The following is a 23,832-nucleotide window of genomic DNA, read 5'->3' on the forward strand; positions in this document are numbered from 1 at the left end:
GGGAAGGGGCGGGGACGTCGGCAGTGGGCGGGGGCGGGGGCGGGGGTGGCCGGGACGGGGGCGGGCTCTCCGGGCCCCCATTGGCTACGGCCCCCCCCACACGAGGGCTCCCCCCATCTCCCCCCGACATCAGTCCGTCCCGCTTCCAGCTGCTGCAGCCGCGCCTTCACCGCCTCGGCATCCAGCCGCCCCCTGCTCCGGCCCGGCATGGCGACCCCGACCCAGGCCCCCACAAAGGGTGAGCGTCGCCTGGGGAGAGGGCGCGCGGGTGGGGAGGGAGGCTCCGGGATCTTAGAGCTTCGGGGAGAGGATCTAGGGAGATTCCAGTATTGAAAAGGAAGGGGAATGGGGAAGGGGATGTCTGTTCCTTCCATGGGCGGAGGCCCCTGCAGTGCACCCCTTGGCGCCCCTCCAGGCCTCTTGGACACCCCCTCCCGGTGGTGTCGTTCCTGTGCGGGACCCGCGGTTGGAGAGCGGCAGTCCCGGGAGAAAGGATGCGCGGACCGGTAGCTATGGCAACCGGGCGGCTGGTCCTGCACAGCGGCCGTAGTGGACACGAAGAGATGGGCTTCGAGGGTGGGAACGGGTGGATCTGCGACCACAGGGGCTCTCTCAAATTTCAGGGTCTCCGAGGTGGGCAAAGGGAGGGGGGTGATATCCCTCTCTTTTCCAGCGCTGGCTCCTATGGTGGGTGTCTTCAGAAATCCCTGACAGGCAGTTTCCCTGGGAAGGAGGGAGAAGGACGGAAAGACGGGGGGAGAGAGCTGGAGGAAGTGAGAGAGAGATGGAAAGAGGCAGAAAAGAGAGGGAGATGGAAAGGAATGTGAAAAATTGACTGAGAGCCTGAAAGAGAGAGAGACAGAGAGCAAGAGAGACAGGAGACCCAGAATCAGAGACACAGAGGGAGACCCGGGGAGAAGACAGATATGAGGCTGAAAGAGATTGAGAGTCAAGGGGAAGGTGGAGAGCAACAGGAAGAGATGCAGAGAAAGAGAAAATCAGAGACAAAGAGACAGAGAGGCATAGAGAAAGACATAGAGGAGGAGGAGAGAGAGAGAGACCCACAGCGGGGGAGAGAGAGAGCAGGAGGAGCAGCATGGGGTGGGGCCGAGCCACTGCAGTGAGCCCCCCTTGGGCAGGAATGGATGGCAGTACCCTCCTTCCCAGCCCACATGCAGGGGTGTTGTCTGGTCCAAGAGGTGCACTCAGGTGTGCACACAGATGTCCCTCCTTCACCCCCATTGAGCCACACGGCAATTTACATTTCACACCCCTTAACCCAGTTATGCACCCACTTAAACTCTCACTGCCCCCTAACAGCCCCTTTCTCGAGCCTGCCTCTGCAGAGGAACAAGGGGAAGAATGCTCTAATGGGGGTGGGTGTGGGGTTTCCAACACAGAGAGCAGGGCCAGAGGGGATAGGCCGGCGGTGCTGAGGAGCCCCTGGTGGTGAAGGGAACCCCAGTTCCACTCCAATCTCTCCTTCCCTGCCCCCTTTCCTGGCAGGCAGGGGCTGCTGCACTGAGCCATATCTGCAGAATTTGAAGCAGGGCGGAGGGGGGGGCTGCAGAGGCTGGAAGCCACCCTAGGGAGAGGGGGCAGGGCTGAGCCAGCGGGCCTGGCGGGAGCCCAGGGCTTCTTTTCGCAGAGATGGTGGTTAACAGGATCGATGGCAGCAGACGGGCAGAGGTGGGAGGACAGACGCCTCAGCCCCACCTCATCCCCCTTTTCCCCAGTCACAGCAGAAGAGGGGACCGCAGGTCTTGGGAAACCCCGGGGCGGGGGGGGGGGGGAGGAAGAGCATGCTGTGTGTTGCACCACTTAAACTGATTAATGGATTGTTGGGGGGGGAGCACGAGGGGGGGCACGGGGGAGGGAGACGAGGGCTCTCCCACCTTGTCGGAAAGCAGGAGGGAGAGATGGGGCCAACAGAAAGAGGATGCAGGAGCACAACCGGGCCTGGGTCCCTATCCTTGAGAAGGACCCTTGGCTTGGCCAGAAGCCAGCCCTGTGGGGGCAACAATGGGAGGTACAAAGGGAGCAGAGGGAGCCAAGATTGGCCTCAGAATTAGACACCTAACCCCCAGGACCCCGCCCAGCCTAGGGTGCCCAGACCCATTACCTCTCTTCACCTCTTAAGATGCCCCAGTTGCCATAGCAACCACCTCCTTCCTGATGTCTCCCTGGCAACTGGCCAGGAGTGGTGCACATTTCTTCTCTTGCCTCCTGGCTCCACCCTTAGCCCAGACTCGCCCTGAGGAACCAGATTCCTGGGGCAGCAGGGACCAGAAGAGGGACTTCTGCATAGAGCCCGGGGCACCCAGGGTGGAACCAAAGAGGATTCTGGAGTAGGTGCTCACCCAGTGGGCTCCTGATGGTTTGGGAAGGCAGGCTGTTTGGATACACAGGAGACAAAGTAGGATAATCCGACCACTCCACCTCTGATGCAGCCTACTGGGGGCTCTCATTCATTCACTCACTCACTCACTCACTCACTCACTCATTTATTCATTTTTTCTTTCATTCATTCTAGAAAACTTCTTCGAAAGACTTTTATAAATGTCAGGATTAATGGCAGAGGAGTCAAACAAATTTCCTCCCCATCTGGTGGGGGAGCTAGGACAGCACATATGACTCTAAAATAATGTTTCCCCATCTTGACGCTTTCGAGTATGATTTTTGCCCTATCCAGATGTTCCCCACACTCAACTTTAGTATTTTTCCTTTAAAGGATTAGCTTTTTAAAAAACTTAATTAGCTTCATTTTATATCACCATCACAAATGGAAAATCCGGACTTCTTTTTTTGCCTTAAAGGCAAGTATAAACATGATCTTAAACAGGTGACTCCACATTTCTGGGGCTCAGTGTCCTTTGCGGAAGGAGGATGAAGACAGCACCTGTATCAGGGAGCGGCTGTGTAGATGAAGTGTGTTAACACCTGTGAAGGGCTTAGAACAGAACCCGCATGGAGTCAGTATTACCAAATGCTGGTTAGAGAAATAAATAAAGGAGAAAACCAAATAATGCCAGAAAATTCTACAGAGATATCTGCCTGCTGAAGGCTGTGAGTCCAAGGACTGTGATCTCGCAGGAAAAGAGGGAGCTTAGCAAGGTGGAAGGTGTTAAAGACACCTCCCCACCTACCTAAGACTTTCCTCCTTGAAGAGTGGACAGGGAACTGAGAAGCTCGAACTTATCCATTGTGAGAAACGGTGCTATTCCAAGTCTCGCTTAGGTGCCACCTGTATCAGTCAGTTTAGGCTAGAGTGTGCCGCGGTAACAAATTGTATCAAAAATCTCAGTGGCTTCTGACAACCCAGCTTGAATTCTCACTCACATGATCCGCCATCACAGGTCAACTGGGGGTCTCTGCTCACCAAAGAAAACGTCATGTCATCAGGCCAACGGCAAAAGGGAGGTGTTGTAAGAACACTTAAATGCCCCACTCATAGTTCATTGGCCAGAATTAGTCACATGGTCTCCCCCAACTTCAAGGCAGCTGCCATCCTTCCCTGAGCCTGGAGAACACTAATGACAGTGCCTGGCATTGCCCTGACATTCCTGGTTCCCCTCAGCTAGTGGTGCACACTGCAGAATTTGGCTGTAGACAAGACAGAATGTACTGAGAGCTGTCAGGAATGAGGGAGCCCTCGGGATGGGCTTCTTGAATGGGAAGCATGGTCTGAGCTCTCCTGAAGGGGAATACGGTTTGGGACAAGGAGGTGGGGAATGGGGAAAAGTAAACACACACACACACACACACACACACACACACACACACACACAAACACACACATCTTATCCACACATCAACATTTCTGAAATTGGGGTGAGTCTTCTAATGGATGGGTAGGTTTTGTATGGTAGAGTTCCATACCTATTCATGCATATATAGACACACTGAGAAAGCTATTATGAAATCAATTTTGAATCTTAAAATTGATGATGTCTTGGAAATAAGTCATGAAGTATATATTATATGCAACATAGGGTATATTATAGGACAACTCCTCTGCATTGGATTCAGTGGCAGGAGCGAATGGATGAGAATAATAGCCACAGTGCCCTACTTTTTTGGGAGCTGTCAGATGACTGAGAAGTTTTAGGGAGTATTCAGGGGAAGCTGATACACTCAACAGTTTACCAGTGGGATTGGAGTCTGTTAACCCCAGCATCATATGCAAATGGGAGTGTGTATGTGTTTTTCAGGAAATGAGTCCATAGCTTGCCTCAGACTTCCACAGGAGGCTAGTTCCAAAACTGCCGTGTACAGTTCAGTAGGTTGTGCACTGAACAAGGGAAGGTACTGACTAATGGTGTGAGTGGGGGCTGGAATCCAGCCTATGCTCCACTCTTCAAGCCTTGTGTCCTGCCATGCATGAGGCTGTATCATTCAGATCAAGGAGCGTCTTTATCTGATTTCTCCCCAGAAAGCATTGGGCCAGTGGCCCCATCTGGAGTCTCAAAAATGTTAAGAAACCCAATGTTGAAATTTTTTTTCCCTCTCTCTCTTTTCCTGCCTTCCTTGCCACAGTTCCTCAGGAACCTGACCCATTTTACTATGGTGAGTGGCAGATTCTGATGAGGGTACCCTGGGGCTGGATAGAGGGGTGGTGGCAGGTCCCCACAGGTTATTGTTGAAGCAGCTTCAGCCCTGGCAACATGATACCTGCTGGGCCACTGGCCGTGAGACCATGCAGATTCAGTTTACATCAGCTGGGCTCGTAGAGGGCAGAATTGGATTTGGGGGTGGGGGTATCGTCTTTGAACCTCCTTCAGGCTTCACCAGGACTCTGGGCTGGTACACCGTGGTCATCAGAGAAGCATACAACTCTGAGGCCAGGCTGCCTGGACTTGATTCCTGACTTATCCACTCACTAACTGTGTGGCCTTGAGCAAGCAACTTTTCCTCTCTGGGCTCTTCTGTAGATAAGGGATAGTATTAGTTTCTGCCTATTAGGCTTGTGGGAAAGATTTAGTTGGGTGATGCCATTAAATCATCCCCACAGCACTGAAGCTTAAAGAAATTACCCCCAGGTCTAGAAGACCTGGCCCGTGTTTCCTCTCTAAACACCCCCTGCCCTCCTCCTTTGCTCATTCATACTGTTCCTCCAATATGCCAAAGTCTTTCCCACCCCAGGGCATTTGCATGTGCCATTCCTTCTGCCAGGAATACTCCTCGTCTAGCTGTCCACACAGCTGACTAAGGCTCCTTTTCCTTCTTCAGGGCTCAGATCAAATATTGACTGCTCTGCTAGGAGAGGCCCTTGCTGACTTTCTGCCAACAGGGACCCCAGACACATCTAGTCATCGTCACATGGCCCAGATGTTTCATTTTATCTTGTTCCATGCTTTATCACAGTATGAAAGCCAATCCCCTGAGGCAGAGGCCTGGACACTGCTGGTACAGAGTGGGCGTTCCATAAATTCATATTTCAATAAATACAATTGGCCCTTGAACAACATGGGGATTAGGGGTGCTGACCCCCCCACACAGTTGAAAATCCACATATAACTTTTGACTCCCCCCAAACTCAACACTAATAGCCTACTGTTGACTGGATGCTTTACTGATGACATAGTCAATTAACACATGTTTTATTTTAATATTGTATATTATGTGTGTTATGTACTGTATTCTGGCAATGAAGGAAACTAGAGAAAAAAATGTTATTAAGAAAATAATAAGGAAGAGGGTCGTGCGACTCTTGATTTCAGGGTCGTGAGTTCAAGCCCCAGGTTGGGTGTAGATCTTACCAAAAAAATCATAAGGAAGAGAAACTACATTTACAGTGCTATACTATATTTATTGAAAAAAGCATCTGCATCTAAGGGGACTTGCGTGTTGTTCAAGGATCAACTGTATTTACTGTGGCATATTAGACAAGAATGCTTCTTATGAGGGAAAATACAGGAAAGAATGAGATTGTGAAGTGTTGAGGAAAGGATGGAAAATTCTAAGTAGACAAGGTTTCAGAGATGGTTTCACTGACATTTGAATAAAGCCCAGAAATTTGTAAGGAAAGAATATTGGCAGGGGGAGTTTTCAGGCAGAGGGCACAGCAAATGCAAAGGCCCTCAGGTAGGACCATACCTGATCTGCTCCAGGAATGGCAGAGAGACCAGTATGCCTGGGGTAGGGGACTGAGGAAGAAAGTGGAGTGGGGTGAGGTCTGAGAAGGAGCAGGGACCAGGTGATGCAGGGCTGGGTGGGCTGTGGTGAGGACTGAGGCTTTTCCTTGGAATGCAATGGAAGCCAGGGTGGGGTGGGGAGCTCCAAGCTTGGTGACCCTGATCTGATTTTGGCATTAGCAGGATCCCTGTCACTGGGGTGTGGGGAGACCACAGAGCAGGTTGCTTGCTGTGATAGTTCAGACAGGCGACAGTGGTGGGCAGGACCACGGGGGAGGCAGTAAAAGGAGGGGTGATGTGTATCTATGATGCGGAGGGTGGTTTTGTGTGGATACAAAGCATCTAGAGAAGGGGGGAGGGTAAAGAGGTCAAGGGAGCTCCCAAGCTCCTGCTCTCCATCCTCACCCTAGCCCCCTGGGGGAGCCCCCAGCACGGCCCGCAGCATCCCTGGACTCCGGGCCCCTGGCTGGGCAGCCTCGAAGCCAAGTCGAGGCTCCAGGGAGGGCTGAGGTGCTGCCCACGTTGATGTCCGCCATTGTCTCCCCCAGACTACGACACTGTGCAGACGGTGGGCATGACTCTGGCCACCATATTGTTCCTGTTGGGCATCCTCATCATCATCAGTAAGTGTGACCCTTTCCTGGGCTCCAAAGTCCCTCAAAGAGGGCCACATTGGGGTCCCTGGGCGCCTATAGTTTCCCTGCTGGCTTTTGTCCAGACCCTCATGTCCTGTCTCGTTGTGTCTGTCTGTCTCCTAACAGGCAAGAAGGTGAAGTGCAGGAAGGCGGACTCCAGGTCTGAGAGGTCTGGCAGCAGTGGGGAGAGAGGGGAGAGGGGTGGGAGCAGCCTGGGGTGCAGGGGTACTTCAATCACAGAAGGGCCCCAGGGGCCCCCCACATCTTTCCCAGAAAGCCTGTGGCTATTGGATTTCTTGACGCTTTTCTCTCTGGTCTTTGCTTCCACAGCCCAACATGCAAATCCTGTAAGTCGGAGCTTCCCTCCTCAGGTGAGGGTGAGGAGGGGTGTGGTTCTGGGAGGAGGAGAGATGGGGGCAGGAAGGGGAAGGGGAGCTGCACTGGATGTCCCCGAGAAGGAGAATGATGCCACCAGTGAATGGCCTGGGGAACTTCGGTAGGAGCTGAGACCCCGCAGATGGAAGAGGTTAACCCACGGACAGTCAGTGGCATGCGGGAAATGTCCCAAAGAGTCCACTGAAGCTTCCCAGGAAAGATGTGAGCAGCTCCGGGAAAGCAAGGCTGAACTAATTCCCCAGGGGAGAAAGCCACGAGTCTGTGAAGAGAAGGGGGCCACAGCCTGACTGGGCGCAGAGCTGAGCTCCAGCAGGCAGGAAGACGGGACGTTTTCCAGACCTTATTGCTCAGGTGGGAAGACTGAGGAGGAAATGATCAAGAAAAAGGAAGGAGAACAGGACGCCTGGCTGGCTCAGTCAGTGGAGCATGACTCTTGACCTCAGGGTTGTGAGTCTGAGCCCCACGTTGGGGGTAGAGATTACTCAAAAAAAAAAAAAAAAAAGAAAAGAAAAGAAAAGAAAAAAGAAAGAAAGAAAAAGGAAGGAGAGAAGGAAGAGGAGGGGGAAGGAAAGAAGGGGGAGGGAGGAAAGGAGGGAAGGGTTTTTGAATAATTGTATCAAAATAACAAAAGGAGAGGCGCATAGAATACAGATTTTAAAAACCGATTTTGGAGAAGAGAATACAGGGGTGTAAGGAGCATGAGGTTGGAAAGTACAAGAAAAAGATAAAGAGTGAAGAGGGTGGAGGGTGTGTGGGGGGGTGGAGGGTGGAGAGGGAGTATAGGAGATGAAGGGGGTGGAAGTGTTGGGGGGTTGGGGGGCCATGGAGGGGGGTGGCAGGTGTGGAGGGAGTAAGGGGTGAGAAGGAGGGGGTGGGGGGCCATGGAGGGGGTGGGAGGCATGGAGGGGTGAGGGGTATGAGGGGGTGGATGTGTGAGGGAGTAAGGGGTGTGGGAATGTGAGGGGGTGGGGAGAGAAGGGGTGCAGGTGGGTGGCAGGGGTGAAGGAAGATGGACAGAGATTAGGATGTAGGAGGGAATAAGTTATAGATGAAAGTTGTGACTCCTTGGGGGTGTTAATTCAAATCATGTAAAAATATCTTGACCTGTTTTTAATGGAACTGCGTCCTTTCCGGGGACTTCTAAAAATCAGAAATGGGAATCTCTCTGCCTCTCATATAAAGGTCTTAGAACTAAAAAGTGGGCCTTGGGGTACTCAATGCTTGGGGGGATTTGGTGTAGAATTTTATGTGTTTTGTTTCATGTTCTTTTCATGAGATTTAAAAACCCTAATGGGGGTTTATGGATGACTTTGTGGATGACTGGGGTCAGGCTAGCACCTGGGGCAAGGTCTCAGAATATGCCCCAGACTATGACCCACTCCAGTTGAGTGATGGTCCCCCGTGGGTAGGAAACAGGGGAATTTCGACTGTGTCCAAATATTGGGGAGACAGGGTGTGGGACTGGAATGGGGGTGTAGGAGGAGTTTGGGGACATAGGAGGGGATGGAGACTCCCTTTCTGGCAGGGGGCCAGGTGTCTCCAGGCTCCTCACAATCATGTTCCCCTCCATGACAGCGTTCTGCAAGGCAGGACAAAAGCCACACTGGTGTCCCTAAACAGATCAGGGTGTGGGGAGGCAAGACATTCCCCAGGGTTAGCTCAAGGGTGACAGTCCCTGGGGGTCTGGCTTACCTGGGAGGATGGGGGGAGGGGAGCACTGGCTAACCACAGCTCTCTGACGCTCTCTCTGTCTCTCTCTCTTTCTCTCCACCTGCCCCCTGGTCCGCAGCCCCTGGAGGTGGCGGCGTGTAAAACCAGCCCTGGGCACCTCCACTTCTGTCCCTGCCTGAGTGCAGAAGCCTGAGGACCGGGTGGAGGCGGTGGGGACCCCAGCCTTGCGCCGGGGAGCGCTCCCCCGAATGAGCCGCCCCACCCACCCGAGGCTGGTGCCGCTGCACCCCGCTGCCCCTCCCCAGGCCTTGGCAATGACGACCCCCCAAAGAGCCCGTCTACATCCCGGATCCAGGGACTCAGGCCTTCAGCTCCTGGGGTCCGGGAGTCCAGCCCCAGCCCCCCAGAATCCCCACGTACTGCTCCCCTGCACCTCCCTCTCTCCCCTCCGAAGATCGGTTTCCCTGCACCCTTGGAGTCTCTGTCTTCAGCTTAATAAATGTGCATTTGGTTTTTTCCCCTGTTCTGTCTGTGAGTTCTCATCTGTGGGGACAAAATGGGGGAGAGGGCAAAACTGAACCTTGGGGGAGCTCTCTCCCATCCCGACTTGCCCCCTCCTTTTTCCTCCCCTCCCCCAGCGCCCCAGTGGCCTCCCTCTGTCTCAGAGACCCGAGAGTTTCCCCTCCCCTGCTCAACGCCCCCTCCCCAGTTGCCCCTTCCCGTCTTTTCCCCGCCGCCCCCCTCCCCCGCGACCCCAGAGTAGACAGCCCGCTCCCACTCCCCTACCTCCGCCAAGGAGCCCCACCCACCAAGACCTGCAGGCGCTTCCCCCCTCCCTCCCCCAGCGGGTGGGTGGAGGCCACTGCCCGCCAGGCCTCTCACCCCTGCCCCCCATCGCCCTCAGCGTCTCCCCCTCCTGCTCCCACCGCGGGCTCTGAAGCCAGGAAACCCGAGAGGAAATGACTGAGCCCGTCTCGGTCCCCGCCCGCCAGCTCTCCCCTGGCCACACCCTCCGCCGGGACGCAGCCACTGCCGCTGCCCTCTGTCCACGAGGCTGCCGGCTTGGGACCCCTGGCTCTGACGTAAGTCTCTCCTCCGATCCGCCCGCGCCCGCCTGCCCTCTGCCCGGGGGCCGGGCTCAGGTGCCTGGAGGACTGCTCTTTTCGGTGCCTCTCTGCCCCCCGCTCATGCTCACGTCTCCGCGCCTGCTCTCCGGCACCACGGTGGGCTTCGGGCTCCTCTTCCTCCTGCCTCAGTCTCCCCAGCTCTCCGCCGACCCTCTCGGACCGGGTCTCCTAGAGGTGCCCGGCATCCTGCTCTATTGTCCCTGGGGCGGCGAGGCCCCTGACACCAGCTCACTTTTTCCTCTGAGATCGGGAGCACATTACTCATTCTTCCTCTTTCCCCTCCTTGCTGACTCCTCGCCTCTGGGGACAGCCCCGGAGGGAGGCACCAGGCCCCCTGATCCACTCCTGGGCCCTGTAGGGTCAGTGCTTTGGGGGTAAGTTCTTCTCTGCCCCAGGGGTGTCCCTGTGCAGTGGCTGCTGCTGGAAGCCCCGTTTGGTCTAATGCTTCTTGTTTTCTTTGGGGGCCTGCAGACGGAAGAAGGGGGTGGTTGCCAGGGCCTCCCTGCACTTCTAGAACCCTCCCTCTGCCCTGGAAACCAGCTGTCAGCCCTGGCAGGGGTCCTTGAAGCCAGAGGCGCTTGCTCTGGGTAAAGAAGGGGCTGCAGGATCCCCACCGGGGCTGGTGTGTGTGTGGGTGCTGCCGGGACCCGCCTCAGTGACATCATGGCTGACCCCAGCTCCGGCTCGCCCCATAGATGTCGCCGTCTGGTCGCCTGTGTCTCCTCACCATCATTGGCTTGATTCTCCCCACCAGAGGTAAGGCTGAGCCCTTGTCCCCACTCTGCCCCAGAGTGCCCCGCTTTGAGTGCTCTGGTGGGGTGGGTGGGCACCTGGTGAATTCGGATGCCCTGCCCGGTGTCTTCACCCTCCTCCTGAGCCAGCACCAGGAAGTGGGGTCTTGGTGACTGGGCCAGGGTTACACCCTCTTCGGACACCTCGCACCTGGGTGGCCGCCTCCAATGAGTCTGGCCAGAGCCAGTCCTGCTGAGCACCCTCCATTTCACCTCCAAGAAGAACTCACTGAGTTTGACTTGGCCGGAGATTGGTGTCAGTTTTCTACCGAGCAGCCAGGAACCCTAGGCTCCCAGCAAAGCAGCTCCGTGGATACCCGGGTGATACACGTTAGGAAAAGGGGGTGAGCTGGGGCCATTCCAGAGTTGGAGGTGTCCCCCTGCCTGGGAAGTGTTTCCTGAAGGCAGCAGGCATTTGCAGGTACTTTCTACATGGCAGGCGTTGCATATGTGAACTCATCTCGACTTCAGCTCTACTCGGTTATACAGACTGTCATGCCCATTTTATGGATGAGAATATTGAGGCTCAGCAAGGTTAAGTACCCTGTGCCAGAGGCTAGTGAGTGGTGAGGCTGGGATATGACCCTCTTTCTTGCCCCCAGAACCCGGAACATACCCTCCACTGAAGCTGACCCATTTGTCTTTGATAACATGGTTTTCATGTATTCTTTCAATCATTCACCAACTATTCACTGAGCAGCTGCGACGTGCCAGATCTGAATCGATGCACTGGGGGAACAGCAACGCATCAAACAGGAGCTCACATTCTAGTCGGGAAAGCCAGGCGATAAACAATCCATCAGTAAATTACATACTACGCGAAGGTGATGAGTGCTATGGAGAAAAACAGAGAAGAGTTAGAAGGATTGTTTAGACGGGGCGGCCAGAGAAGACCTCACTAGAAGGCAACATTAGGGCAGACACTCGAAGGAGATGAGGGAATGAGCCAAGCAGGCATCTGGGGGATAGGTGACAAGTCCAGCAAGTCCGGTGAGTGTGAAGAACAGCGGGCAGGCCAGGTCGCTGGCTGGCCTGGGGTGAACAAGGGCAGGGTGGGAAGAGGTAAGGTGAGAGGGGTGACAGGAGACCAGATGGAAGGGGCCTGAGGGCCCCACGAGTACTTTGATTTGTATTCGGAGCAAAGAGGGGGCTCTCCACCAGCAGGGCCTTGACCTGACTCAGGGGTTCACAGGCTCCCCCCCCACCCCAGCTACAGGTGGGGAGCAGACTGCAGGGAGCAGGGATGAAGGCAGGGAGCCCAGGGAGGGATGTCCAGGCCAGAGAGGATGAGGCTGGGCCAGGGCAGGAGCAGTGGCTGTATCAGGGAGTTGGGGGAGACCCTTTCCTCTGTCGTGTCCTACAGCCCTGAGAAGCAGATTCAGTTATTATCCCCACTTTGCAGATGAGACAGCTGAGGCTCAGACAGAGGACTTCACCCGCTCCAGGTCACATAGCGAGGAAGTCGTTGGAAGCAGAATGAGACCACAGCCCCAGCTGACTTTAGGACCTGGGTTCACTAGGCCAAATGGCCTCTCCCATCCCACAAGGATGGGCAGGGAGAGAGGCTGGAGGAAGAGTGCTGGGCAGCAGCGCTTCTTAAAACACTTCCGGGACCATGGACGGATACCCCCATTCAAATGTCTGTCTGTCTGTCACTCCACCAACATGTCCTGAGCTACCACCCACAGCTTCAGAGGGGAGGGCAAGGGGTGGTGATGAGAGAAGGGGGACCAGAGGCTCCTCTCTGACTCCTCGCCCTGAATTTCCCAGGACAGATATTGAAGGAGGCCACATTCACCTCTCCAGAAGACCCAGCCAGTGTGAACATTCATGCCCTGACGCCGGCCCCAGGTGAGGAAAGAGGGATGGATCTGTCAAGATCCTGTCACTGCAAATAACAACAGCCACAAAAATCTCAAGCTCAGACCACTCAGGAATTTTGGGTTTGTGCAATCGGAAAGTCTGGTGATAGGCCTTCAGGCATGGCTCGGTCTAGGTGCTCAAATGATGCTATCAGGAACCTGTCTCCATCTCTTGGTCCTATCTTTCCTGTGTTGGCTGGATTCTCCTTTTATGGGGCCAGGCTGGCCTCTAGAGACCTGAGGCTTCCATCCTTCCTGCTAAGAAGCCAGAGGAAAGCGGGTTTCCCCTTCCCCAGTCCAGTAAAAGTCGCAGGACTGAGCGTCCCTGACCAGGCTCAGGTGACAAGTCCAACAGTGAGCTGATCATTGTGGCCACCAGCCAAAGCGGATTGGCCAGACCCCGGTCTCAGGTTCAACCTCCCGCAAGGCTGGTGCCAGCCTCGCTGACAGAAGTGGCCCTGGACTCAGGGGAGGGTGGTTCATAAGGAAAGTTCCAGGGGCTCTTACCAGAGGTGGATGGGTTCTGAGTAGGGGGATGCACATCTGTGGGAGGGGAGGGAGGAGGCAGGGGAGGTGCAGGCGTGGCAGTTGGGTTGTTAGCAAATGGCTGGGTTAATTCATTTCAATTATATCAAAATTGAGTTGCTACGGAAATCCCCGTTCCTCCACCCATGGACCTTCTCCACATCGTCTCTCTCTTCTCTCCCTATTTCCGGACTCCAGACGCAGGCCACCTAGAGCCCCAGTCCACCCCTCAGACAACCCTGCAGACTGGTGGTGAGTGGGGCAGGGCAAGGGGGCGGGAGCGGGCGCCGGGGCCGGGGACAGACGCAGCTCCCTCTCTTCCTCCCACACTCCGGGTCCGGGTCCACGGTTACTCATTTCAGTCCCCCAGCTCTGAATCCTCTGGCTTACTTTGAGGTGGGGCAGTCAGCCACCCACCTCCACTTCTGTAGAAACGAATCTTTTGAAATCATGAAAAACAATACACATGTCGAAAAGTACAAAACCCATAAACGTAGAACTTAAGCAGATTACTCTCAATTGAACCCCTCCATGACCGGCACCCAGCTCAAGGAATAGAGCTTTGCAAACACCCCAGCTACTCCCCATGTGCCAAGGCCATTCCTTCCTTCCTTCAATCTCTGTACCTTTTGCCTTTTTTGAGTTCTCAAACCAGTTTTGAACTGTTTCTTGGAGTATAACATAATTCCAAAAGTGCACCCCGATATCTCCGTTAATATGTAATGATACAGTAGCACATGCCCACATTCTGCTTGGAAGTAATACAAGTATCATAGGCGAGATGAAATCCCTTGGTCCATCCCCCATGCTGGTCTCTCCCCCTGTCTCTGAGAGGCCCCCACTGCTGGCACTGGGTGGGGAGTAGCCCCCCAGTGATGCTGGGCCACGGGGGTATTGCCTGCAGAAAATATCCTGACTGGGAGGTGTGTGTCTGTGAGCAGATCATTTGTAAAATGATGGTTATTCTGCAGCTTGCTCCCCCCCCACCGCCATGCAACGGTGTTTGGAAGCTCTCCCCACAGTCCTATATAAACGCTTGTCTTGTTCTTTTGCGCTCTGCGCGGTGCTCCGCTGGGCGTCTGCGCGCGGTTAATGAAGCTTGTGCATCTTGTGAACATCTTCGTCTTTTCGCCTACACCCAGCACCACAATGAGCAACCTCGGTCCCTCCTGAAGCAAACGCCTTATTCTATATTGGTCGTGGTTCTAAATATCTGACCTGTGTTCACTCATTCAGCCCCCGCACAAACCCTCTGAGATAGAACAGCCTCACTTTACAGACAAGGAAACAGAGGCTCAGAACAACTCACTCAAGGCATCGCCACGAGTCAGGGACACACGTGGGACTGGGGTCCCGGAACCCGGCTTTTACCCATAACACTATGGGGCAAAAGAAACGAACAGTGAAATGTGTTTTCAAAGCCACTTGGGAAGTGGCTGCGCGGATTCCCCCTTTCCCGCCCACACAGCGACACCTAGAACATGACCGTCCTTGATGTTTGCCAACCTGAGGAGAGGGAGAGGGCCCCTTGCTGTTTTATGAATCTGCATGTCCCTGATTCACTCGTTGCTCACCTTTCCCTCGCTCATCCGACCTGATTAGGAACAACACAGGAGCGGGAAGAGGAGACCCAGTCCCCGCAAAGAGAGGGGACCCAGTCTCCGCAACCGACAGGAATGCACGGGCTTCTAGCAACAGGTCCGAGGACTGGCAAGAGCGGCCCAGAAGGTAGGGCCTGGGACTAGAAGGGCCACATACAAATTTTGTTTAATTCTCTATCTGGGTCAGCAGTTCCCCAAGTACATTTCTCGGAGCACCTGTTTGGGGAATTGTTCATACATTTTCAAAAACTCTGTTTTGATTTACAGTCAAGGGTATTTGGGAAATTCTGAGTTTAAGTTAAACACATTTCTTTTTGGCGGGACTTCTTGGAGTCTTAGTAATGATCGTTTGCAGCAAGCAACCCCTACGGGAGCTTCTCGTATACAGCATTTCCCAAACCTGAGGGACTCTTGCTCAGGTTCCTTTATAGGGCTGGTGCTTGGAAATGTGGATGTAGGCGTTTCCTTTGTAAACCTCTTCATGTTAGAGCTTTTCGTGTGAAATACCGCAAATGCAACTAAAAATAAAATAGATTTATTGGCTATATATGTTCTGTAAAGTCCAGATGCATGATTTCAGGAACAGCTGGATCAAGGTGTGCAGGCATTGTCGTCATAAGTGACTTGCTGTCTGTCTCTCAGCTCCGTTGTCTACCTTTGCAAGTTCTCAAGTTTCTTTTCCCCTCTTGGTGGCAAAGATAATCCCATAGCTCTATTTAGGTCACAAACCCAGCAGATAGAGCACATCTCTTTCTCATCTCTAGCCCAAGGCATAGAGTTAACTCTCATTGGGCCAGCTGGGGTCACGTGCCCATGTCTGGCCAAAGGGAGCCAGGGAAATGGATTGCTCTGACTGGTTAGGCCCGAGTCTTGTGCCCACTCTGGGGAAGAGAGCAGGGTCAACCCTGCCTGAACTGCATAGACCCACAGTCAGGGAAGAGGTAGTTCCCCTCAGGACCAGTGAGTAGTTAGTATTTCAGAAGAATGGGAAAGAAAGCTGAGTCAAGGTGAAGGCAGCAGGTGGCCTCCAATGCCTGTCTGACCCATATTTGAGGAACAACCCCAACTGGAAAGTACTGTAGCTTGGGCCATTCCCAGGCTGACATACTTGCACAGTTGTGCAGACTGGGCACTGCACAAGAGCATCACCTCTAAGGCCATGTCGTTTCCCTTGTGGATTTTTATAATCATTATAGTTTTCCAGTGATGGCACTAAAACATCTAATTCTGACTGAGCCTGTCTATTAAAACAATTTCACAACAGATGGAAATAAAGTGTCTTGGAGAAGAGAACTTTTCTATTTTCCACAAAAGTGGAGGTGGGGCGTATAGTGACTGTGTCCATACTTCCCGATTGAGAAAGCATTCTCACATCTCCAGATTCACTTGCTGTGAGTCCGTGTTGACCCGAGTTACTCTGTGTTATGAGATCATGATCCTGACTCTATGTGACAGAAATTCAGCTGGGCCGAGGGGGTCACAGAGCCAGGTGGTAAAAGGCACCTTAGAGCCTCCAGCTCGCCCGGAGCCTGAGCACAAATGCCCCCAGCGCCTCTCTCCCTCCCTCATCTTTGTTTCTCTTGTGCCGGACCTTGTCTTCCCGCTGGTGAGGAAATGGCTCCTGCCATCTGCAAGCTCAGAGCTCCCAAACTTCACCTCCCTGTCCCTCAGAATGCCTACTCGCAGTGTGGAAGGTCCCAGGGAAGGAGGAGCCTGGGTCACATGCTCCCCCTTGTGGCCTGCATTACAATAGACCCAGGTGGACTGGGAAAGCGGGAACAGTCCCCCCAAAGAAAGGGAAGCTGTTCCCAGGAAGGTGGCCTGAGAGCCGCTGCGCTGCGGGCTAACAGCCCCATTTGCGGAGAGTTTGCTCCCTGCCGAGCACTGTGCTAAGCTTTCCCGTGTTCACTCCTTCACGGCTCACAGCCACCCTGCGTGGTAGGAACTGTTGAAACCTCATTTCACAGGAAGGCAGCTGGGGCCCAGAGAGGTTACTCCACTGGCCCTGGGCCACATAGCCCAAAGTGGCAGAACCAGAATTCGAGCCCTGGCTCTCTAGCACCCCACAGCACCGCACAGCACTTTACGATCCCTGTGGTCGCTGTGTGTCTGTCCTTGCTTCTGGTCTGGCTTGAGCCTTCCTTTGGCCACGGCTTTCCCAAACATCTCGTGATCCTTGCCTGCTGGTTCATACTTAAGAAGTGAGGTGCTGGGGCGCCTGGGTGGCTCAGTCGGTTAAGCCACTGCCTTCGGCTCAGGTCACGATCCCAGGGTCCTGGAATCGAGCCCCATGTCAGGCTCCCGGCTTTTCCCTCTTCTTCTGCCCTGCCCGTGCTCTCACTCTCTCTTAATCCTGGTGCTGGGCCCATGTTCTGGAAGCCCCCCTGCCTGGCTCAGAAGGATGCTATCCTTTGCTTCCCTGATTATGAGGCAGCCCAGAAGGTCCTGGGGGAGGAGTCAGGGGGCTGGGACAGCTGGTCTTAACCAGGGGGTGCAGGCTTGTTCGGTATTTCCATACCTGCTATTCCTTGCTGTCCCGGGGGTACGAGTGGGGGGATACCGTGCCTGCCCACTGAATGTGTAGAAGTGGAGGAGAGGGTCTCCTGACTACAGACATTCAGCGACATCGTTCTCGTCCCTTGTCTGCTCCACGACTCACTTCTGCTCTCTGCTCCCTTCTAGCCACCCCCTCTGCCGAACCCACTAAAGGCACCACGCTCTCCAAGAGGCAGTCTCCGGGCAAAGGCGTCAGGCCGGACCCTGTCCTCGGGCCTACCGGTCAGTAACTCCCTTCCCAGACTGGAAACAGGCTAGTTCCTATCCACTGTGTATTTCTAGCCCCTGGAACCCTGCTCGGCATGAAATAGTCCTCTGTAAACATGTGTTGGGTGGATACGTGAGTTCGAGGCTGGAAGAGGGTGGCGGGGGGTGTAAGGTAGAGAGCCAATAAATGTCTGGGTAGACAAATGAATCCATGAATGATTGCAGCCTGCAAACCACCCTGATCCCCAGTGGCTTAAAACCACAACCACTGATTTAGCTCGCAGGGCTGCAATTTGGAAGTTTTGTCTGGGCTCTGTTGAGTGGTTCTTCTGGTCTCAGCAGGAATTACTCATGCATGTGAGATCAGTTTGGGGGTCAGGCAGGGAGCTCTGTTTGAGGGACACCTTGATTCGTCCCCTTGTGGTCTTATCTTCTACTTCCGGCCCAGCCAAACCCACTGAACAGATGGAAATGATACGTCCACAGGTCAGGTAGAGAGTTCATTCATTCATTCATTCATTCAAAACATATTCACGAGCACTTACTGCGTTCTTGGTGCCAGAGATGCAGCAGTGAACGAGGCGGACAAAAATCTCTTCCCTCATGGAGCAGACATTCCAAGTGGGGGGATAGAGACAAAAAATACTAAGAATTATGTATCGGGTGGTTTAAAGCTGCTATCAAGAGAAATAAAGCAGCATTAGGGTCAGAGGTGACTGGAGAGCATTTTCCATAAGGGCCAGGGAGACCTCTCTGAGAAGGAGTGAGGGGCAGTCATGTAGATGTCTGGGAAGGTGTTCAAGGCAGAGGCAGCAGCCGGTGCAAAGGCCCTGAGGTGAGAGGGGCCTGGCATGGCCACCATCAGGGTGGCTGGTGGAGCTGGAGCATCTGGGTGAGCAGGGATGTGAGGAGCGGAGCAGAGAGGAGGTGGGAGCCACGTGGTGTGTCATATGAGGCTTTGGTTCTAAGTGTCCTAAAGCAGAGACCCAAGTCCCCCTTCCCTGACTCTGCCATTCACTGCTTCGCTCCCCAATTTTTGCTGAACTCTGACTTGCTCCCTGTCTGTCCCCCCCAGGCTCCAGTGAGGATGACCCCTTCACCTATGGTAAGTTACCCATGGGAGGCTGTGGGAGGAGGGAGGGAGGAAGGCACCTCTTGCCATACTCCGTCATTTTTTCCCCCTGCAGACGAGGACACGCTCCGGAAGCGGGGGCTGCTGGTCGCAGCTGTGCTGTTCATCACGGGCATCGTCATCCTCACCAGTGAGACTCGGACCTGGGGGAGGCACCGAGCCTGGGAGGGAGGAGCTTTGGCTTGAACTTTGACTCAGGGTTTCAGTTCTTCAAGGCCCCCCCGGGGAAAGTGGTTTTAAATGAGGCATATCAGCTACGTGTCCATATAAACCACTCCAGAAGTCAACGGCTTGCAATGATCACCATGTACTTAGTGCTCAGCTGTGCCCTTTGGAAATGTAGGCTGGGCTCAGCTGGGTGGTTCTTCTGGTCGCAGCAGGATGGCACAGCAACAGGGAGCCCTGTCCCTGCAGCTGGGAGGGGTGACTGGAGGGAGTGGTGGCGCCAGGGGCTGGTGGGGACAGAACTGTAGGCGGGGCCACCGGCTTGAGAGGTTTCCAGCCCCTACCCCCTGTAAGGCCGCCAGGTGGGAGCAGGAGTGGAGGGTATCAGATACCGGAACCTCTCTCTCCGGCCATGGCCTCCCTGCCAGTGCTCGGCTAGAAGGCAAGGGGCAGGGGGCTGCTGTCTCATGAGGGCGGGGCAGCGTTGCACAGAGCCCAGCGTTGTACGGGGAATGGGGGCAAAGAGAGAATAACAAACAGAAAAAAGAATTTTTCAAACAGTTTTTTAAATGCTGCCAATGAACTAAAACACCCCATCAGGAAAACGCACACAGCCACGTCTTTTCTGTCTAAGGTGGGAGGCGGAACGCTAACAGTGGTGAGCAGAGATCTCTAGTGTCTGCCTGCCCCACACTGAATCCAGGGCTCGAGGAACACTGCCTCCGTTGTTTATTGATCCTGACCTTGTGCTGGGGCTCTGTCCACACCCCCCTCTCCCCCTGCCCCTACCGCCATGGGAAAAGTGAGGCTCAGAGAACTGAGGGGTGTGCCCAAGGTCAGACAGCACACCAAAATCAGGGAAGGACTGGACCCAGGTCTGTGTGAGGGCAGAGCCTGAAAGTCAGCTCTGGGGCCATCACTTGTTCTGGTGAAAGTCATTTGTGGGCACCTACTCTGGGCCCACCCCATGCCCTGGTCCCTGCCCTCAGGGAGCGCACATCCAGTGGAGGAATGACAGTAAACAGGTAAGTGCATTAATGAGCAGAGTGGACACTGAGAGAGGTAATTGCCAGAAGAAAAACAGAGCAGAATGACAAGCCAAGAGGGATGGGGAGAGACACTCCCTCTAAAGAGATAAGATCAGGACTGATTCTTGATGATGAGAAAGACGATTTAAAAAACAGGCAAAGGGAGCAGCAAGGACAAAGCCCCAGAGGCAGGAATGAGCTGAGTGTGTTGCAATAACCACAGGAAAAGGCCAGGGTGGCTGGGGCCGTGTGAGCCCGGCGGCGAGTAGAAAGAGGTGAGGAGGCAAGGGTGGCAGCCAGGAGACATGTCTTCTGAGATCCCACCCCCTCATTCATCTTGGTCCAGCCCCTGGTTGTCCATTAAGACTACCTGTCTCCTCCTACCTCAGGGCCTTTGCACCGGCCATTCCCTCTGCCTGGAACACCCTTCCTCTAGACGTCCATGTGGCTCCCCCCTCACCTCCTTCGATGTGTTCAAATGTCACCTGCTCAGTGAGGCCCCTCTAGTCATCGCTGTGAGGATACCCCTGGCCCCTGGGCCTCCCTGCCTCCCTCCTGGCTTTAGTTTTCTTCTGATATCACTGTCTGTACACTTGGCTTAGTCATTTTGTTTATTTTCAGTCTCCCCGACTAGACAATCAGTTTTACCAGGGCAGGGATTTTGTTCATTCCTATCCCCGGCTGTGCTCCCAGTTGGAAATCAGAGCCTGGCACATAGTAGGTGCTCAGTAAATATTTGCTGAACGAATGAATCACACACAAGTTCGGATGGGTTTTCAAAGGGCTCCTCTGTGTGTGTGGGAGGCTGCTCCCTTGGGGGCCCTTGAACTAGCTCTTCTCCTGGCTCAGGGTTGACCCAGAGCTTCCCGAGGGGCAGGGCTGGTGGGCCTTGTCCCCCAGCACCAGAGCACACGCAATAATCAATGTTGTTCCAACTCATGACTGATCCCTTTCCTTCACCCACAGGTGGCAAGTGTAGGCGGTTACCCCAATTATGCCGGAATCGTAACAGGTGAGACCATCGGAAGGAGGGGCCGGCAACCCAGTCGATGGGCAGCCCAAGACTGAGTCCCCACCAGCTCACTGTGCCCAGCCACCTCCCTCCCCTCGTGGAGCTTACAGAATAGTCAGTAAAGCCCAGCGTGCAAGGGAAGACCCGGATGGAGCCAGAGCCGGGGCTGATGGCCCAAGGCCCCTACCCTTACCACCCAACCCACCCAGAGGGCCGCCCAGGCTCCCTGGGGACTGTCCGCCAAGTTACCCATTCTGTTCAGACGAAAAGTAAAGCACAGTGGTCCTTGCCCATGGTCTCTGATCATTCATGACTGGGGAGTGGAAGAAAGCGGCTGGGACTGGGGACGGGCCCCCTGAGGAGTGAAGGGAGCGGGTCACAGACTCAAAAGCCAAGGCAGGGGGTACGGTGAACAGGGCCTGGCTGGTGTGAGGCAGGAGGGATGGGACAGCAGGCCACAGGGTCTCTGGCCGGCAAGAGTGTCCGCACTGGATTGGTGCTGGGCAGTGTGAGACCCTGGCCTGGTGTCCAACGCCAGCTCACCCCTCACCTTGGTAGGTAGTACCAGTAACTGGCCAAGCGCCAGTGGAGGTCCCGGACCCACAGCGGCCTGCTTTTCTTTACACTCCAGATCCTTCCATCACTGCGAGGGGCCTCACACACGAGTGTAGATGCCCCGGCCTGTGCATCCAAACTCCATCCACGCCCCCAGCCACAAACGACTGCCTCTGGGCCGCCTCTCGGCGGAGTGGGATGCCCACCAGGAAGGCCACGCAGGCCCTGGGGAGGAGGGCCCAGAGCCGTTGGGGCAGGGAGTTCCAGGGCCTCAGGGCCCCAGAGCAGGATCGAGAAGGGGCGCATGCTCTGGTGGGCACTTCCTGAAGGCCCTGGAGAGGGGCTCCGCCGGGTAAGGCCAGAGTAGGCCCTGTGAAGCCCGGGGCCGGGGGCAGAGGCCGCTCCCCCCAGTGTAAGGGCCATGATGACAAAGTGAAGAGACAAGGTCCCGTTCACAGGCGGTTGCATAACAGGAGTTCATAGACCTCGGGTCACAGCCTACTCATGGGTTATGAAATCAGTTTCACGGGCTGTGAGTGGCATAAAAAAAAAAAGAAAAAGAAAAAGAAGTAATAAAATAGAAAAGAAAAATATCAGAGTATATCCCAAATAATCTGACTCTTTATATACTCTTCTCTTTTGCCACATTTTCACCCCACGTGTATTATTTCATCCTACCTGTATTATTACTCGCTTTTTCAAGAGATCACCTCCCTTTTCAACTTAATACATGTATTTTCAAAGGAACAATTGTATATGGAAAACAGGTACTGCTTCATGTAAGCAGAAGGTAGCCATCAGGATAAATCCATTGAGGGGCGCCTGGGTGGCTCAGTCGGCTAAGTGTCCGGCTCTTGGTTTGGGCTCAGGTCATGATCTCAGGGTCCTGAGATCCAGCCCCGCATCGGGCTCTGCACTCAGCGCAGAGCCTGCTTGAGGTTCTTTCCTCCTCCCTCTCCCTCCCCCTCTGCTCCTTTTCCTGCTTGCGCTCACTCTCTCTCTCAAATAAAAAATAAATTGGACAAATCCATTGAAAACAAACACGTATTACATGTGATACATAGCATGTGTACATGCGTGATATATATGATGTATATGTGTAGAGATACTATGTATAATACTATTGTATATATTCCATAGGCATAGTATGTACATTATATGTGTGATGTATACAGTATGTAATATATGCATATGGGGGATTCTAAAAATATTTTTGATTGCCATCCACCAGCTGCTAACGAGATGCCTAACCCATCAGGAGGGAATGTCACTCATAGATATATTATATGCACACACACACACACACACACGCACGTGAGTGGATATGAACAGTGGCATATGTTGCGAAGGGTTACCACTCAACACTAAACAGGAGACATTACACAGCAACATGGAGGAAACACAAACGCATTAGCCTGAGTGAAAGGAGCCGGGTGCCAAAGCGCACGGACTGTATAATACCCCTTACATGAAGTTCTGGGGTGAGCAAGACGAAGTGGTGGTGAGATCAGTCAGAATAATAGTTGCCTTTCCTACTACTATGTTGCCCCTCCTGTGGGGGTGGGGCGCTGACTGAGGAGAGGCATGAGGGAATGTTCTTGAAAGACTGACATGTTCTGTCCGTGCTGGTGGCGCAGGTTACGTGAACGTCTTTGTCGGTCAGAACTGACTGAACCGTATGCTTCAGATTTGTGTGCTTTTTACGCGAAGTTATACCTCAACCCCAAGCACAACAAACGGGGAACAAAACAGGAGCTGTGTCTGCGTGGTGATGACTCCTGCGCCCTGGATCAGGGTTCTGAAGGTGCCATGGAAGGGGCGGGGAGCTCAGAACTGAGGTGGAAGGAGAAGCTCCCTAAGGGGGTTGGTTCAGGTATTGTGAAATCATAGGTAATACGTATATTGGGTTTTGCTCCCAGTGCCTGGCTCAGGGCTCCTACAACCCCAGGGATTTCCTGATAGGAGTATCTTTTGTTCTAATGAGGCAAGGGGTGGTAGGCTTCTAGATGGCTCTGATCACCAGAAAGACCAAGGTATGATCAGAAGCTTGAAATTTCCCATCCCACCCCCATCCTCTGGAGGAGGGAGAGGGGCTGGAAATTGAGTTAGCGGTCAATCATGCCTACGTGATGAAGCCTCCATAAAAATCCCAAAATTACAGGGTTTGGAGAGCAACCTGTTTGGTGGACATAGCCACGGGCTGGCGGGGTGGTGACACACTCAGCTGCACCGGGCACAGAAGCTCCCACACTCAGGATTCTCCCAGACCTCGCCCTGTGTATCTCTTCACCTGGTTTTCCATCTGTATCCTTCATCATAGCCTCCGTGATATGATAAACTGGTAAACATCAACATTTCCCTGAGTTCTAGGAGCCATTCTGGCAAATAAAAGTCCAAGGTGAGGGAATCAGGGGAACCCCCAAGTTGTAGTCACA

At 54.0% G+C, this 23,832-nt stretch overlaps 2 protein-coding genes across 4 annotated transcripts; both read left to right on the plus strand.

Moving 5' to 3' along the window:
- The first annotated feature begins 59 nt into the window (after positions 1-59).
- FXYD7 (FXYD domain containing ion transport regulator 7) lies at positions 60-9,359 on the plus strand. Of its 2 annotated transcripts, none has more exons than XM_045796673.2 (6): positions 60-238; positions 4,537-4,566; positions 6,683-6,757; positions 6,896-6,929; positions 7,100-7,140; positions 8,955-9,359. In XM_045796673.2, exons 1-6 carry the CDS (start codon positions 208-210, stop codon positions 8,975-8,977), a joined length of 234 nt encoding a protein of 77 aa, XP_045652629.1. In that variant the 5' UTR covers positions 60-207; the 3' UTR covers positions 8,978-9,359. The 2 variants fall into 2 exon arrangements, with proteins under 2 accessions (XP_045652629.1, XP_045652628.1); XM_045796672.2 differs by having other exon boundaries at positions 62-238; positions 6,896-6,938.
- A 399-nt stretch (positions 9,360-9,758) lies between these two features.
- Positions 9,759-21,133, plus strand: FXYD5 (FXYD domain containing ion transport regulator 5). Of its 2 annotated transcripts, none has more exons than XM_045796674.2 (9): positions 9,759-9,918; positions 10,659-10,719; positions 12,525-12,605; positions 13,340-13,393; positions 14,744-14,869; positions 17,425-17,520; positions 18,581-18,610; positions 18,693-18,767; positions 20,797-21,133. In XM_045796674.2, the coding sequence occupies exons 1-9, from the start codon at positions 9,796-9,798 to the stop codon at positions 20,844-20,846; spliced, it is 696 nt and encodes a 231-aa protein (XP_045652630.2). In that variant the 5' UTR covers positions 9,759-9,795; the 3' UTR covers positions 20,847-21,133. The 2 variants fall into 2 exon arrangements, with proteins under 2 accessions (XP_045652630.2, XP_045652631.2); XM_045796675.2 differs by lacking the exon at positions 9,759-9,918 and adding an exon at positions 9,976-10,337.
- The last annotated feature ends 2,699 nt before the right edge of the window (positions 21,134-23,832 follow it).

The sequence above is a fragment of the Ursus americanus genome, chromosome 21 (assembly GCF_024610735.1).
Source record: "Ursus americanus isolate L20-20 chromosome 21, mUrsAme1.1.p, whole genome shotgun sequence".
Classification (NCBI taxonomy): domain Eukaryota; kingdom Metazoa; phylum Chordata; class Mammalia; order Carnivora; family Ursidae; genus Ursus; species Ursus americanus.

Coding starts and splice junctions, on each gene's coding strand:
- FXYD7 (XM_045796672.2), top strand. CDS start 208: ATGGCGACCCCGACCCAGGCCCCCACAAAGG. Junction 4,567..6,682: donor ACCTGACCCATTTTACTATG/GTGAGTGGCAGA, acceptor TGTCTCCCCCAG/ACTACGACACTGTGCAGACG. Junction 6,939..7,099: donor GCGGACTCCAGGTCTGAGAG/GTCTGGCAGCAG, acceptor TTGCTTCCACAG/CCCAACATGCAAATCCTGTA.
- FXYD5 (XM_045796674.2), top strand. CDS start 9,796: ATGACTGAGCCCGTCTCGGTCCCCGCCCGCCAGCTCTCCCCTGGCCAC. Junction 10,720..12,524: donor CTTGATTCTCCCCACCAGAG/GTAAGGCTGAGC, acceptor TGAATTTCCCAG/GACAGATATTGAAGGAGGCC. Junction 12,606..13,339: donor TGCCCTGACGCCGGCCCCAG/GTGAGGAAAGAG, acceptor TCCGGACTCCAG/ACGCAGGCCACCTAGAGCCC.